The 17703-nt window shown below is 41.0% G+C and overlaps 1 protein-coding gene across 1 annotated transcript in view; it reads left to right on the forward strand.

Annotated features, from left to right (window-relative positions):
* Positions 1 to 17703, forward strand: part of LOC105051390 (urease) — a 43222-nt gene that overhangs the window by 11728 nt on the left and 13791 nt on the right. The window contains 10 exon segments of the mRNA XM_010931819.4: positions 2730 to 2872; positions 6465 to 6575; positions 8721 to 8760; positions 8763 to 8883; positions 8992 to 9370; positions 9467 to 9506; positions 9509 to 9574; positions 12079 to 12218; positions 12546 to 12683; positions 12765 to 12856. Of these exon segments, the coding sequence (XP_010930121.2) occupies positions 2730 to 2872; positions 6465 to 6575; positions 8721 to 8760; positions 8763 to 8883; positions 8992 to 9370; positions 9467 to 9506; positions 9509 to 9574; positions 12079 to 12218; positions 12546 to 12683; positions 12765 to 12856 (1270 nt within the window).

The raw sequence follows: 17703 nt of genomic DNA on the forward strand, positions 1-17703 counted from the left end.
TTTTTATACATTCAAAGATAGTTTTGAAATGCTTACTATGCAGCGCATCATACTCCATGCACCCTATCTACCCATATTGATCCATATTGACATGGATATATTGTCCATGCTGGTAAAATGGTGGGTAGATACCTGTGGGTTGGTGGTGGTGGTTTTTATCCCTTTTTTTTGACCGGGGGGTGGGGGGGTGTGTGGTTGGCATATCGATTTGCATGGTTTGCACATAGTACTGCTATGTGACTGGTACGCCTCTGTACTGATAGGTTTCAAACCTTGTTTCAAGCTTCATAGTAATTTTTCCTAAAGAAAAAAAAAATGGAGGAACCAGAACTTCAAAGTAATGTTGATTAATGTAAAGCCTACCCATTGAATGTCCATTTCCTGTCAGTACATGACTGATACGCCTCTGTACTGCAACATTTTGAACCTTCTTTCAAACTTTGTAGTTTTTTTTTTTTTTTTTAAAGAAGAAAATAGAGGAACCAGAACTTCAAAGTAATGTTGATTAATGTAAAGCCAACCCATTGAATGTCCATTTCCCGTGGCTTACAATGACTGTATTGCTTCATATTGGTGAGTTTGAAAATGTTGTCTCCATTAGCTTTTTCTTTCTTATCGTATGTTTTTCTGAGTGTTCTGTATTATGCTTATGTGCCTGAGGAGTATGAAGTGTTTCATTAATTCTAAAGTAGCAAAAGTGGAATTTGGCTTCCCTCTAGGACAAATGTATTTTGACATATTAGTTCACCTTCATATAGTTAAGGTTCCAGCCATCTGCATGTGACTCTAAAATACTTGGACACATTTTGTACATAACTGAAGGGGCAAAAGACTCATTTGGTTGCTTGTGTTTTTGCATAGGAAGAATGTTTCACATAGAAAGGTGGTATTTAGTATTCACTGTTGTCTTTCCACATGGGTAAATGATTTATTGAGACTTGAGAGAAAACAAATGCACATAATTACTTGAGGTTAGCTCCTTGTTTTGCTTGGACCACATGAGCAAAGGACATTAACCTTTAGGATGATCATCTAGAATATTCAGAGTCTCTGCTTAATCACATTTTCCTAATTTTCTTTGCGAACTTCATCTAGAATATCCAATGGACCTCTTTTTCTTTTGAGAAATTCAATTCCACAATTTTTTGTGGCAACTTTTAGAAGAATGCATTAGACTGTCATATACATCCATAAATTCTCTCATGTGACATGCATTTTGTTGATCAGGTAGTACTTTTGAAAACAATGATTTACCTAAGGTTTCTGGATAGCTCTTCCTACGCATATTTTTTAAATTTAGATTCTGATTTTGGGAGCATAGCTGAACTAAGATATGCAAAGACTTTAAGAGACTTGGATTTAGCTTTCTTTTATCCTCATGATGACTAGTATATTGTTTCATTCATGGTCTACTTAATTATTTGTTTGGAAATATACTTTATATTATTACCTTGTACCTGGATATCATGCTTGTGTGCATACATGCCATCATTTTGGCTGTTCCTATCTATTCAACTCATTGGCTGTTGAGCTTCAAAATTGTCAAATATGTCACAGCATTGATTTCACTTTTCTTGCATCAAATTCAAGAGTCTATGTGGTTGCTGTTTGGTTATCTTATTTTTTGGCAAATATTTGCTGATCTTATTTTAGATTGGAGACTATATTTGCAATTGTTTTTGATATTATTTAGGTTCATAAAATCACCTATACCATAGCGTTGTGAGAGTGCAAATTACAGATTCTGTTTCAGGTGGCCAGCAATCTAATATTTGATTAGCAATCTGCACATATATAGATTACAGATTTTCTTCTGTTATGGTTTCCATGAAATCTGTTCTTCTTGTGTTAAAAATGAATTTCAGGTGGAGCAAGAAAATATCTTGAGTAAAAGACAAACTTCAGGCTTTAAGTGATTGTTTTATTTTTTCCCTTTCTAGTGGAATTTTGGGTGTGTAATGTGAAAAGACAAAAAAAAAAAGGATTTTAGATGCACTTAGGCAATTGGAAAATGTGATGTGTCAGTTGAAAGTTTTACATTACAATCTAACTATTAAGGGTAAATTTAGTATTTAGTCAAATGATGGAGTTGCAAATTCTTTGGGGCCTTCATCATTTGTAAGCTTGCATTATCTTAAGATTCAATGTTTTCTCTCTTTATGATCTAGATGACACGTGTTATAAAGAGGCTTGGGTTCTGCAACCATGACCTTATTTTGGTTAGCATTGGTGTTTCAAAGTTCTGCAGTTTTCTATTAGGTGCAAGGTGCTTGAGTACATTATCGTTCTTTGTATTTTTTCCAGCTAATTTTCATATCAATTGTAATATTTTCCTATACTTACTATTACATAATTTAGTTATTTCCCCTTTTCTTATGAAATCTTTCCAGTATGAGTACCTTGGTATCATGTCTCATCAACTGTCGAATGCCCTCATAAATAGTGGATATCCAATATTGACAATCATACATGATCCCTGCAAGAAGCTGCCTATAACTTGCCAACCAAGGAAAGACTTGAAGGATTTTGTTTCACTCAACTTTCCTTACTGCTGTAGGGAATGTCTCGCATTTCTTATGTATGCTATACATTATCTACTTAAAAGAGCTATACTGGAGAAATATAAGAGTCTAATGGGGAAACACTTCAATGCTGGTTTAAGTGCAATGAGCCAATGAGATTTTCATTCTTCATCTAATACAACTATTTGTCATTCTTTTTTCCTGCAGTCCCGTCACTTGATAAGTTTGTTCAGAATATAGATGATAGCCATCCTGGTGTCATAGTTTTTGGATCTGGGAAAATCATACTTAATATGGGAAGGAAGACTGTGACACTGAAAGTTGTCAACAAGGCAGATAGGCCCATTCAGGTGAATTTCTTACTACATAACCTTGTTCTTATTTCATTTGTTGAGTACTTAATTCTGCTTTGTCATGTAAATGAATCCTGCTTATCTAGTATTTTGGATCTTACATTGGCGTGATTTAGAAAATTTTCATTACACTGGTGAAGCTTCTCCACCTATTGAATTCTTGATAGTGTGAATGACAATATGCATACATCAAAATTCTAGCAGGGTGTATTATCAGCAAGGTTTCTGTTGAGGGAAGAAGCACAAAACCCAGGATTTTATTGTATTTCAAATTATTTGTCTTGTTGTTCTATTTCATTTATTGTGGCATGTAATGGCCTGAACCAAGCCTGAATTTCAACCTGGAATAGAGTTTGATTGGCGATCTGGCCTCTCCTGTAGCTTGAATAGTGATTTTTATGTTTCCATTACAAAGTAAAATATATTGCATGCCAGTTTATAGATTAGTAAGCAAAGCTTAAAATATATGCTTAAATCTATTTTTAATAGATTGCAAGTTTATACAAACTATGATATCTGGGCCAATTTAATCCATCCTTCTTTTTTGTTACCATTCCCACTTAACCATATAACCTTAAGTTATCAGGATTTTATGATACTTATTTAATTAGTAATGTGTCAATGACTTTAGTATCAAAAGAATGAGTTCCATTCTGATAAGTTGTAATATCAGCAAACTGCTTATTGAATTCTTTTTCGGTTTCATTCTGATAAGTTGTAATATCCGCAAACTGCTTATTGAATCCTTTTTATTTTCCTCAAGTTAAAGCTTGATTGTCTGCCTATATCTACATATAAGAGAGGAGAGTTTTTCATTTCTATTATATACTATGAGAAAATGATCTGAATTTTCTGTATGTGTTTTGATTGAGTGATGCAGTGATCATTGAAGATCAGCTGCTAAGACCAAAGGGAGGGCACAATGGCTATAAAAATTGGATCCAAAAGTAATCAGATTGCTGTTTGGACCCATGGAGGGCTGAGATTGTGAGTTGGCACAGCAAACATACACAAGGGACTAAACCCTAGGATTTCTCAACTTCTAGGTCCTCCACTCATTGCATGCATTTCCTATTTGATCCTGCTTCAATTTGGTATTAGAGCCGAAATTCCTGCTCAATTTTCAATCTTCTTTCACCTTGTTCTTCCCTCCTTTCTTCCTCCTCACATCAACCTGATCTTCTCTCTCCAAAATGGTACCCGATTCAGAACTCAATGGTTGCTATGAGAATTTTTCTCGAGACTATGAGCAATCACAAAATGGCATGATGACTGTGAAAGCAGAAATCACAACAGTGATGGCTGAGATGACGTCCTTGATTTCTTCAATTGTTGATCTGAAAACCACTCTGGATGCAAAAGAACATCTCTCCTTAGAGCATTCAACAGCTTTGAATGACCATCATGTACAAGGCACATCTCTATTTAGCATGTTCAGTTTTGACTGCTCGAAGAACAGCTTCTGTCAATGTGGACCAAGGAGCAAAGCTTGAGGTTTCTGATTTTTATGGAGATCATAACCGTGAGGCATTTTTTTGGTTGGCTGCACATTTTGGCTTCTTTCAATAATCTAAGCTCAAGGATGAAAGAAAATTGTTGCTTGCAGAGGCTAATCTTAAAGGGGCAGAAAGGGATTGGTGGATAAAATACCAACAAACCTACTATGCAGCTGTTAGATCATGGGATAGCATGGAGACAACCATGAGTTTCCACTTTGTCCAAATTACAACCAACATATTCAGTTTACAACATGTGCAAGGGTATGACAGTAGAGGAATACACCACTAAATTCTATAGCTTGGCAACATGTTCAGAATTTCCTTGGAATGTATTTGTCATGATCTCCAGTATCACCAAAGGCTAAATCCTTCCATCATGTTGGGGTTATCTACTAGTGGGCTATGCACCATGGCTGATGCAATTTAGGTGTCTTATCAAATGGAAGGAGCGCAGAAGAAAAAAGTCAGCAAGAATGAATTTTTCTCAAATTTCCTTAAGGGATGATCAGTCTGTTGCAGATTTGTGCCTAGCGAAGTCTCAAACTGGTTATATTGCTTCTACTAATAGAACAGTTAGATCTTCTTCTTCTTCTTCTGCTGGTGTCCATAGTGGTTCAGGGTCTGATTGTAAAGCAAGAATTGCAATCCGTGCTATACATGCAAAGCGTTTGGTCATTTTCCAGCCTAATGCCCCACCTAATTGGTTACTTTTGCAGACAACTCTGCCTTTGTTGCTCCTGTGTGTCCTGAGGAGAAGGCAAGAGAAAAAAAAATTGGGGTATTAGAATCAGAACCAAAAAGTGATAATGACAAGAGTGAGGACAATTGTGAGGAGGCAGTACATCATTGTGTTGTTTGAGACCGTTATTGACTGCACATCAGTAAGGTGACAACAAGATTGGGGAAGGACCAATATATTCCATGCTTGTCTGAAGTCCAATAGAAAATTGTGCACGATGGTGATTGACTTAGGTTGCAACACAAATTTGTGTTGTAGGATGCAGATAATAATCTCAAGTTGAAGATAGAGCCTCATCCAAGTCCTCACGAAATAGCTTGGGTGAATAACACTGATCTCAAAGTGAGAGCTGTTTGGTCACTTATTTCACTGGAGGGCTTCTTGATATAGTGTAAAGGATGTGCTTCCTGTGAAGGTGTGTCACCTCTTGTTGGGTAGGCCATGACTTTTTGATCACAAGGTACATGTTGTGGCTGTGCGAATACCTATTCTTTTCAGCATGGAGACCTCATTATGCGGTATATGCTAGTTAGAGATATGCCGGTGAAGAAGCTTAAAAAGACAAGAGGTTTCCTTTCTTCTTCAACTTGTGACTTATCAGGAGATGGCGTCCTAGGCCATTTTCCCAACTCGATGAGGTTGGGTATTTTAAGCGGGTGGGGGGAATTGATGCAGTCATCATTGAATATCAGCTTCTAAGGCTGGACAGGGTTGTATTTTTTGTGCAAAAGAAGGATTCCCCTTTGCACAAATCCACAGTTGGATCGTGCATCATTGCTTTGAGGTCTGTGCAGGTGTGATCCAACGGTCAACATCGTGAAAGAAGATCAATTAGTCTTTCCGTGAAAGATACGACCCAAACCCTCTAAGGCTAAAGGGAGGTCATGGTGGCTTTAAAAATCAGATCTGAAGGCAAAGCTGTTCAGATTCATGGAGGGCTGAGATTGTGAATTGGGACAACAAGCATGCATATAAGAGCCTAAACCTTAGGATTTCTCCACTTTTAGATCCTCCACTTATTGCATATAATTTCTACTTGGTCCTGCATCATTGAGTCACACATAGTATAGGATCTAGAGGCCAAGCTTGGAAAGCCTAACATGCCTAATTCTAACTATTGGAATTTATGGAATGAAAGAAAATATATTATTTCTAGCTAAAGAATCTTTCAAGTGCTAGGAGTATGAATTATGAACTCAAATCACATTTATAACAAAGATCGGAATCAATATAGGAAAGTAGATGGGCAACTTTAAAGTTGTTTGACTATTTCCATCCTAAACTTCCAATTGTTCTGGATATCCTTTTTCTCCACATTGAGATTATTTTGACATAAAGTTTTGCTATGCAGATCGGGAGCCATTATCACTTTATTGAAGTGAACCCCTACTTGGTTTTTGATAGAAGAAGAGCCTATGGTATGAGACTAAACATATTGGCTGGAGCAGCTACACGATTTGAGGTGATGACCCTATATATCTGATTTGTATTAGTGACTGACTAAAAGTTTCTGTACTACTTTTTTATGTCTTAATGAAGTAATGAACAACAGTAAGGCATATGGTGATTTGTAGACTACGTAGTCTTGCCCCTTTTTTCCCATTAATCGTTACAGCTTAACTTGGTAGCATTGCAAATTTACTTCTAAAATTAACATCTTGTGGTCCATATGTACGTGGACCTGCATTTTTTTTTAAACCAAGTTTGTGGTTCAGTATAACTCTTTTAGAGTTATCGAAACTAATTACTATTTAGGAAATGTTGCCAGTTGTTGTTTAGACCAAGATTTTAAATCCCGTGAAACGGGAGCGTCTCGATTTTGTCTGAAATGAAACCCCCACATCCTGTCCCATTTCAGTGGCCCGATCGGACATCCCGGCAAGTGTAAAGAGGTGCGGGCATGAAGAGGAAGGCGCGAGATCGGACGTGGGCTTGGGTTCCTTATTGCATGCGCCTGGCGTAATTGGACCACATCAAATCCCACGGTCGATAGCATGCCACGCTCCCTTCTATGTCACTAATTTCCGATTGCGCACTCTCCATTGTGCAAATGCTTCGGGATTTGCCCTGAGAGCCTTTCGGAAGGCCCCGCGCCCTTTCCTCCTCCCTCCTCCCTCTAGGTTGGGCTCCTTGTCGGAAAATCCGACGGTTTCCTTTTCTCCTCTCTCCTCCCTTCCCCTTCCCCAATGAGCTACCTATTGGCATACCATGTTCTCGAAAAACCGAATCGAAGGGAGAAGATTGTGCTCCCTCCGGCATTGACGCCGACACCGAGGCCGATGCACAGCGGAAAATAGGTTAGTATTTCTTTTTCCTTCATTCTTCTCCCCTTCCGATGATGAATGGCTCGTTTGCATTCGACAACGAAAAAAATTAAGGCACGACCGGGATGGTCGTATCGGTGCCCATTCCGATCGGAATTAAGATGGAACGGCAGGATGAAGGCCGGAAATGAGTTTCGGGGTCCCGCACCCATCCCTGTGCTGGATTCTCAAAGGAACGGGACAGGACGGCCGGACGGCCCTTGTCCCGTGGGACTTAAATCTTTGGTTTAGACTACTCATAATCATAACATCTATCAAGTTTCTTTTTTTTTCCAGTTTTTTGAGAAGGTTTTCATATAATTTTCTTGATTTTTAGCTCATTTTTCTCTGAAATTTGAGATGGTTTAAATGTAATAAATGGTTTTTGTATAGCACTATCAAGTTCTAACTCAATTCATGGTTGGTATCCATGCTTCAACACCATAACCTGCTTAAAGTTCCTTGGATGTCCTTTTCCACATGTGATATCAAAAGCAGATTTGGTTGGGGTTTTCTTTCATTTACCTTCTATATTACAGTATATTTGTATGCTTGCTGTTTTTAATTTAGTGGTACGTACAGGAAACATAAAAAAAAATCGAGAATAAGAGCTAAGGTTGCATGGATGAAGGTTGTGAGAAAGGAATTGGAAAAGCTGGAAATAACATCGGACGTGTCCAAAACTAGGAATGCTTGGTGAACAAGGATCCATAAAACTGACCCTAAGTAGTTGGCATGAGGCTGGATGGTTATGTTTTTTGTGAAACAGTCAAGAGCAGGCACTGCATGAACTTATATAACATTAAGACATGTTGTAACTTCATATTTCTTCCCAATGACGACTATACTATTTTATATCATCTTTCTTGCTGCAAAACTGCATCCTTCAAACAATATTTAGGTTCTAACTTTGTGTGCAGTATTTAAATATTAAACTGTAAATTTGATAACTGCTACTATTTAACAGTTGAGAACACAGCTTCTTGTGCTGCTCAATGGGGATATTTCATTACATAGAGACTCCTATTTTAAGGTTCCTATGCTTTATATTTGTCTTTCTTTCTTTTCCATTCATATTTTGGAAGGACATTGAAATTAGACATTCACTGATACCATCGTAAGTTGGACCATTTTAACACCTAAAAGAGACAAGCTCTCATCTTGTTGCAAATTTTGCATGCCTACTTGCCCCTGAAAGATTCCATATTCTAAGGCGAAGATGAACGCGTTGAGTATTCTTGCCTTGTTTTGGAAATGATATTTTACACGTTCCATCCATTTTCTAATTTATGTAAATTTTGCAGCCAGGTGATGCCAAATGTGTATCTCTTGTCAGCATTGGGGGTGCAAAGTTATTAGAGGTGGAAATGGCATTGCAGATGGTCCTGTTGATGCTTCCCAACTTGAAAAGGTGATGGAAGATGTGATTGTAAAAGGTTTGGGGAATGAACATCAGCCAGATGCAAGGTTGTGGCATATTCATTGCACTCAGGCACAAAGATCAACTACATTCAAGCCAGTTAAATTTGGCTTCTGATAATTTTTTGTTGTAAACTAATTCAATTTTTGTTGCAGTGAAGGAATTGTTGGAGGAAATTCTAGCTTTACTGTTGAAGTTTCACATGAAGCCTATGCAAACATGTATGGACCCACTACTGGCGATAAGATACGGCTTGGTGACACTGAGCTATATGCAGAAATTGAAAAGGATTTTGCAGTTTATGGTGATGAATGTGTATTTGGAGGTGGAAAGGTTTTACGTGATGGAATGGGACAGGCTACAGGCTATCCAACATCCTCGTGCCTAGACACAGTTATCACAAATGCTGTTATTATTGACTACACAGGAATATACAAGGCAGATGTTGGGATAAAAGGAGGACTTATTGTTGCCATTGGGAAGGCAGGGAATCCTGATGTCATGGATGGTGTGCAGCAAAACATGATTGTGGGGGTAACCTCTTTTCTCATCTCCTTTTGCTCAACTTATGGGTAATAATAGATCTCATAAATTCAGCATACTTACAAACTGTATTATCACTGGGTACAGGTTGGTACTGAAGTTATTGCAGCAGAGGGCATGATTGTAACTGCGGAGGCATAGATTGTCATATCCACTTCATATGCCCTCAATTAGCACAAGAGGCAATATCAAGTGGTCAGGTCTTCCTTTACTTCCTGAGCATGAAAGTTGACCACTTAGACAAGTCCTGGAGTTGAGCCTATATGTCAAAACTTAGATCAATTTCTTTTTTCCTTTTCTTTACCATTTGCTAAAATTGACTAGTATTTGACAACTGAAAAACCCTGGAATATAATCCTTTGACTTTCACACACTTCGTGGAAGTCTGGTCTTTTTTTCATGACTTTGTCCTTTTGTTTCATTAGATGATTACAAATCCTAGCATATTGTATTTATGAATTATCTACTTAAATAATCTGATAAGGAAACAGCTAAATGCCCACACTTAAATAATCTGACAAGGAAACAGCTAAATGCCAAGGGTTGATTGGTTGGGCCAATTGTTTAATGCAGGGTTTTCCGTACCATGCCGAACCGACCGGTACATCCTGTATCGTACCGAACCGGCAGGGAACCGATATGGTTCGGTCGGTAAATTTGAGACACCTGCAGTATCGGGAGGGAAGAGTGGAAAAGTGAGAAAGAGAGAGAGAGGAGGAGAGGGAGGGAGGCGGGAGCCGTTGGAGGCTGGCGGTGGCCTGCTGCGGCCGTCGAGGGCTTTTGAGCCCCGTATCGCCCAATAGGGCTTTCAAGAGAGCGAGAAAGAGAGAGAGAGAGTGCTCCTGGGGGGCGACCTACCGGACGGATGCTGTCTCCATCGCGAGGCCCTCGATGGCCGGCGAGCCCACGTCGACAGGCCTGAGGGTGGTCGAATGGGAGGAGGGTCTCCACGGCTCCGTCGGTCCTCCTTCGAAACAAAATAGGGTCCGTGGTTTTTTTTTTTAATTTAAAGACGTGAAATCGGCAACTCAGTTGTTGACTTCATGATTTTTTTTTAAAAAAAATTAGTGAAGTCAGCAACTGGTTTGCTGACTTCACCTGTTCACGATTTTTTTAAAAAAACCTGTGAAACAGGGGCTGATGCCCTTATTTCACGCCCGCGGCGCCGCCTGCGCGGACTGCACTGTCGGGCGGCCACAGTGGCCAGTCGTCCGGCGGCCCCAACCCCTCCCTCCTTTTTTTTTTCTTCCTCCCTCTCTCTCTATTTCTCTTCTTTCTCTCTTTTTCTTCTCCCGGTTCAGCTCCCGTTTCCCTCATCGGTTCGCCTTGGTTTGGCACGGTACGAAATCATACGAATCGTACCATCGACCGGTCGATATGGCCGGCGGTATCGGTTAAGCAAATCTTGGTTTAATGGTTTTGACTTTTGAGGCATTAATGTCTGTATTGGGTGGTTTTATTGGCACAGCCATGAACTGGATCTGCAAATAAATATCAAGAAAGGCAAAAAAAAGAGAGATCTAATTAAGGATGAATGTCTAACCCACTGGCCAAATTTTGCATTGCTTGGACTAGGTTGCTGGGCCAATCCTTGAAACAATTTTAGATATTTGTCGGGCTAAGCCCAAGTCGTATGCATCCCTAGCTCTGATAATTAATTGTTGTACTCTGTAAAAAAATTCTTCATATGATAACTATTTTTAAGATATATTTGGTTGCCGAATCCCTACCAACCCCCTCCCCCCCGTGGGCGAATAATTCACTTGTCTAACAAGATTTCAGTTTACAATGTACGGTTCAAAACAAATGGTTTTTCGGTCTCTTGGCTTATTTTACATTTTGCATGTTTTGGATTGGTCAATGATAGAGCCAACCAGCGTTTGCCGAGCCATCCTGAACCGGCCGGTTTGGGATATGCCAAACTGTACTGGCGGCTGATCGACATTATTCTAGTGTCAAAATCGGTACACGGTGAGGAGGAGAAGAAAAGAGAGGAAAAGAGAGAGAGGGAAGGAGAGGAAAGGTCGGAGAGGCCGCTGGAGGCCCATCGAGTCCTCTGAAGCTCTGTCGTCCTCCATAGAGAGGGAAATAGAAGGAGATAGAGATAGATAGAGAGAGAGAGGAGCAGGAGGGGAGTGGGTGGAGAGGCTGGTGGTGGCCGCTGGAGATGGAGGGCGGAAGCCTCCCCACATACTCTCCCTCCTTTCGCTCCTCTTTCTCCCTTCCCCTTGCTCTCTATCTCTCTCAAGTTCTCCCTCTTCCCCTCTTACTTTGTCGTGTCGGTGTAGGGCTAGTATGGAGCCGCAAGAGGCATATTGAGCCGTATCGTTGGCCAACTGGCATAGGGTCTAGTTTTGACACGGTGAGCCTTGGTGAGGGCGGAAGCCTCCCCACCTACTCCCCCTCCTTTCGCTCCTCTCTCTCCCTTCCCCTTGCTCTCTCTCTATCTCTCTCAGGTTCTCCCTCTCCCTGCTTTGCCGTGTTGGTGCAAGGCTAGTATGGAACCGCAAGAGGCGTAATGAATCGTACCAGCTGGCCAACTGGCATGGGGTCTAGTTTTGGCACGGCGAGCCTTGGATAGAGCATATATGGAAGTAGTGGATATATAGATTCTTAACAATTATCTATTAAGTGCATTCTAAATGGACTCTGCTGGACTTATTTCACTGAAAAACTGGACAACTCGATATCATGTATAGGTATCACAACACTGGTGGGAGGTGGGACAGGACCAGCAGATGGAACTCGTGCAACCACCTGTACTCCTGCACCATTCCAAATGCAATTGATGCTGCAGTCAACTGATGATTTGCCAATCAATATTGGCTTCACAGGCAAGGTATTATAATTTTTTCTGAAAAGTTATAAACTGTACTATTTTTCGCATGGTTACTTTCTTTCTGTCAGAGCCAATTTTAGAATGGATATGCTATCTTATTCGTTATTGTACAAGTTTTACTGCATCTGGCACCATGGATTTGATAGGTTTTATTACTTCACTGGGACTTGAATAGTGTTGTTTTGATGATTTTGTGTTCATTGTTTATATTCATTTTTATCTGAAGTTCTGCAACAAATCACGTGTAAGCACTGATTGATATGTTTATAACATATTCACTAATGACCATTCCTTCTGACTGATCATTCTTCCTGATGAATTAACTAGGGTAACAGTGCAAAACCAGATGGGTTAATTGAGATCATAAAATCAGGGGCAATGGGTCTGAAACTGCATGAAGACTGGGGAAGCACTCCTGCTGCAATAGACAACTGTTTAACAGTTGCAGAAGCTTTTGATATTCAAGTAACTGACTTGTTCTTTTCCTTCCAAGTCATGTGAGTGTGGCCAGGCTTCATTTCTTTGACCCCTGTTTAATTTGACCAGGTCAATATCCACACAGACACCTTGAATGAATCGGGATGTGTGGAACACACAATCGCTGCATTTAAGGATAGGACAATACATACCTATCACAGGTAGCCATGCTCCAGAATTCACTAACATTGTGTATCAATTTAAACGGAATACTTACCCATATTATAGATGCTACCTCATTGATTTCAACAGGTGTACATTTCGCTTTTCAAGACATGTTCATTTCACTGTTTCTGTACTATTTTTCTGCTTCTGTCGCCCTGTAACTTACTTTCTGCTGAGTGACAGGCATATTTATAAATGAACAAATTAAACAGTATGAGAAGGAGGTGCCAGGGAGGAAAATCAGATTGCCTCACAGTGAGTGCCACATACACTCACAAAAGCTACTCACAAAATAGAGCATTTTCTGAATGCCTCTGATTGCAAAAACATGCTTTCCAAAGGAACGACCTTTTTTTTTGATGCATCTAATGCTGAATATGCTCTCACCGCATAAATCTAAAGCTTCTCTAGAATGGTCTGCACTCTGCACTTTGTGATTTGCCTAACTGATGCACCCCATACTGAGCATTGGCATGGTATATACCTCGGCACTATACCGATACTGTATGGTATGTCCTGTATTGGGTGGTGTTGGGGCAATCGGACCTGCTCCCCCGATTCATGGTCGGCCATCCGAATATGTGTCGGTACGCTGTAGAGAACCATCAAAGCCGGACCGCTGAAGGAGTTCTGGTTTGACTACAATATCTATAAGGCCCATCACCCAACTTTCTTCAGTGCCATGGATACGGGTATCCGACCATTAGTCAGTATACCAACATCAACATATAGTCAGTAATTTCCAATCGACTTCTTTGGTGGATCTAAGTTAATCATCACGACTCGATCGACTTTATAACCGATGGTCAGTCGGAATATCAAAGTTATAAACCGATGGTCAGTCGGTATATTACAAGCACCAACATACAGTTGGTACGCCTGCATCACTGACACACGGTTGGTGTATCAGAAACTGCCAGTGCAAAGAGCGCGTAACAGTTACATACCATGATTATTGGTGGGGATTAACTGTCCACCCTACGATCACATAATGTCGGGATAAGCGGGACCCCACGTGCCTAACCATCATAAACAGTTACACCCAGATTGCCTATATAAAGCGGAGGTAAGGGAATAGTAAGGGTAAGACACTTCTGGGTTAGATTCTGCCAGATTCAATTTTAAAATATCTGCTGTTCACCACTCTCTACTGACTTAAGCATCGGAGGGTCCCCGTCGGACATAATTCCAGTCAGTAGACTTCTTTTACAGGTTGCTCTTCATCGGAGTCAGGCGCAACCGGAGATTGGCTGCGACAGATTGGCGTACCAGTAGTAGGAAAATGAATTCAGTCATGTGAAAATGAGTGCTCAAAACAATTCTATCCGCTCCGCGATGCACTTTTCCGTGAGAAGATCTCTCATCTCCACCTCTATCGGCAGAGTCCAGTTCCTCACTTCCAATCGTCACCATGGACGCACAACAATTCAGTGTATTAATGCAGCAAATGATAATACTGACGGAGGTAGTGCATAGGCTCCAGTAGCAACAAACACAGCAACAACAGTAACAACCGGTGGCGAAGGAGCCGGCGGCGTGTACAGTGCCATCCAAGAATAGTCATCGCGCCCTTCGACAATCTCCTTCTGTCTCCAAACGACGATCAGCTCAACATTCCCATCATGTCGAGCCACCACCTTTCCAGTACTCCCACCGTGCCATCCGCCGACAGCGACGGTCTTCTTTCCGTTATAGCATCAAGAAGGGGAAGAGGCCGCGTTCACCTTCTACTTTTTCTTCCTTAAATTCTTCAGGGGATTCTACCCCAACATTCTCTCAGCAGATGGCTCGATGATTATGAGCGCAACTTTAAAAAAATCGATCGCCGACTCAACCAGCTTCAGGTGGATGGTCGAGGGTCTTCCAATGATCTTGGCATCCACACCACTCTATCTTTCTTCCGATGCATCTTGGACGACCGATCCCAGCTCGATTCAAGATGCCACAAATGGAGCCTTATGACGGCTCCACTGACCCCGTCGATCATTTGGAGAGCTACAAAGCTCTCATGATGATTCAGGGGACAACCGACGTCCTCTTATGCCTTGACTTTTCGGCCACCATTCGGAAGGCTGTTCGAGTTGGAAAGCATCCATTCCTTCGAGCAGCTGGAAAGTCATTTGTGGCCCACTTTAGCACTAGCAGGAGGATGCTACGAACGTCCGACAGTCTCTTCTCCATCAAGCAAAATGAAGGAGAGATCCTGAGAAGCTTCGTGGTGTATTTCAATGCCGCCACACTCGAGATCTGGGATCTCATTGAAGATATGGCCATCTCGATCATGAAGAGGGATCTGAGAGGATCCAATTTACCTATTTTTTGAATAAGACCTCCTCGGACATATGTCGAGCTTCTTGAGCGCGCGTATAAGTATATTCGGTGGATGAAGGCATTATTGCTTGGTGTCAATCGGAAGAAAAAGTCAGAAGAAGAAACAAAAGAGTGGAGCTCCGACTGAGCCAAGTCGGACATCAACCAACAAAGGAGCTTCATCCTACCGACGGAGTCCGAGACCGAATAATTTTGGTTCCAAATATGACTCCTACACTCCTCTTTCTATCCCTCATGCATTGATTCTGATGGAGATCGAGGGAGAAGAGTACTTCTGTGATCTCCACTAAGGAAAACACAGTCGAGGAGTCGCGATAAGAAGTACTGTCGATTCTATCGTGATCATGGTCACGACACTGAACAGTACATTCAACTCAGGGATGAAATAAAAGTTCTGATTTGATGAGGCTATCTCGAAAAGTTTCGACGTGATCGTCCGATTAACCTCTTGCTGATCAATAACCTCAGTGTCAACCTGAGGGAGCAAATGACAATCGATCAATGACGGAAGTCATCAACATGATTTTCGGACGATCGAGAGACTGGGGGGCAAGTTTCGAAGAACAGTCGTCGAAAAAGCAACGACATAATAATGTAATCTTTTTTCGGATGATGATATTCGAGGAGTACAAACTCATGATGACACTGTCGTCGTCTCGACGATGATAGCAAATTATGATGTAAAAAGAATTTTTGTAGATAATGGAAGCTCTACAGATGTGTTATTCTACTCTCTTTCTTCCAAATACGACTACCGACTGACCGACTCAAAGAATCTCTACGCCTTTAGTGGCTTCACTAGAGATGCGGTCAGTGTGGAGGAAAAAATTACTCCCTCTAACTGCAAGAATAGATCCACGATAAAGCACCGTCCTCTTAACGTTTACGATGGTTCGAGTCCTTTCGACCTACAATGCTATACTCGGATAATCGGAACTTAATGCTTGAGAGCGGTAGTATCGACTTATCATCTCCTTGTCCAATTTTCAACAAGGGAAGGAGTCGGGGAGATGCGAGAGGATCATCAACCGACCTGACGCTGTTTCATGGTTTCTGTGAAGGTAGCAAGCCTGAAGAAAGGAGAGAGCCGGTTGAACAACTGATTTCAATCCCATTGAGAAAAAGTGATTCGACTAAAACTATTCAAATCGGATCACAGTTACCTGAGTCGGAGCGAAAGCAACTGGTAAAACTATTGAGAGCCAATGTCGATGTCTTTGCTTGATCGGTAGTCGACATGCCTGGATTCCTCAGAAGTAATAACTCACCGGTTGAACGTCGACCCAAAGGTTAAATCGATGAGACAGAAGCAAAGATTTTTTGCTCCAAAAAGGAGAAGGTCATCGACAAAGAAGTGGACAAACTTCTTGCGGTGGGCTTCTTTAGAGAGGTCAATTATCTAGATTGGCTAGCCAACATCGTGATGGTAAGGAAAGCCAACAGAAAATGGAGGATCTGCATTGGCTATACTAACTTGAATGAAGCATGTTCGAAGGATAGTTTTTTTTCTACCGAAGATCGATCAGTTAGTCGATGCGACATCTGGGCACAAACTTCTAACTTCATGGATGCCTTCTCAGGATACAATCAGATCCGAATGGCGTCCAAAGATGAGGAGTACACAATCTTCACAACCAACAAAGGTATCTACTGCTACAAAGTGACGCCATTCGATTTAAAAAATGCTGGAGCGACCTACCAACGATTGGTCAACAAAGTTTTCAAGCAACAAATTGAATGGAATATGGAAGTCTACGTCGACATGTCGATGAAAAGCATCGAGACCTATGATCATGTCCAGACTTAGAGAAAGCCTTTGACACACTTCGACAATATCGGATGAAGTTGAATCCGACTAAGTGTGCGTTCGGAGTGACTGTCGGAAAATTTTTCGGATTTCTCGTGTCGCAATGAGGAATCAAAGCCAATCCGGAGAAGATAAAGGCCATTATCGACATGAAGCATCCCAGCTCCAAGAAGGAGATACAATAATTAAATGAAAGGATTATCGCACTCAGTCGATTCATTTCGAAGTCGGTAGAAAGGTGTCTACCTTTCTTCAAAATTTTACGGCAAACGAAGGACTTCTCATAGTTGGATGAATACCAACAATCCTTCGAAGATTTGAAAAGTATTTGATGTCTCCCCTACTAACAAAATCAAAAAGGGAGAAATGTTGTACCTCTACTTAGTCACATCATCAGAAGCAGTTAGTTCGGTCCTCGTCTGGAGGATGAAAATCGAATCCAACGGCTATCTACTACACCATAAGATACTCTACAACGTCGAGATAAGATATTTGAGACAGAGAAGATGATCTACGCTTTGATTATATCAACTCAACGACTTCGATCGTACTTTTAAGTTCACTCGATAATTGTCTTGACGGATCATCTTTGAAGGTGATCTTATATCGATCAGATATTTATGGTCGGATGGCAAAGTGGATGATCAAACTCAGTGAATTTGACATACAGTATTGCCTACGACCATCAATGAAGGCTTAAGTCTT

This window comes from Elaeis guineensis, chromosome 9 (genome assembly GCF_000442705.2).
Source record: "Elaeis guineensis isolate ETL-2024a chromosome 9, EG11, whole genome shotgun sequence".
NCBI classification, from domain to species: Eukaryota; Viridiplantae; Streptophyta; class Magnoliopsida; order Arecales; family Arecaceae; genus Elaeis; species Elaeis guineensis.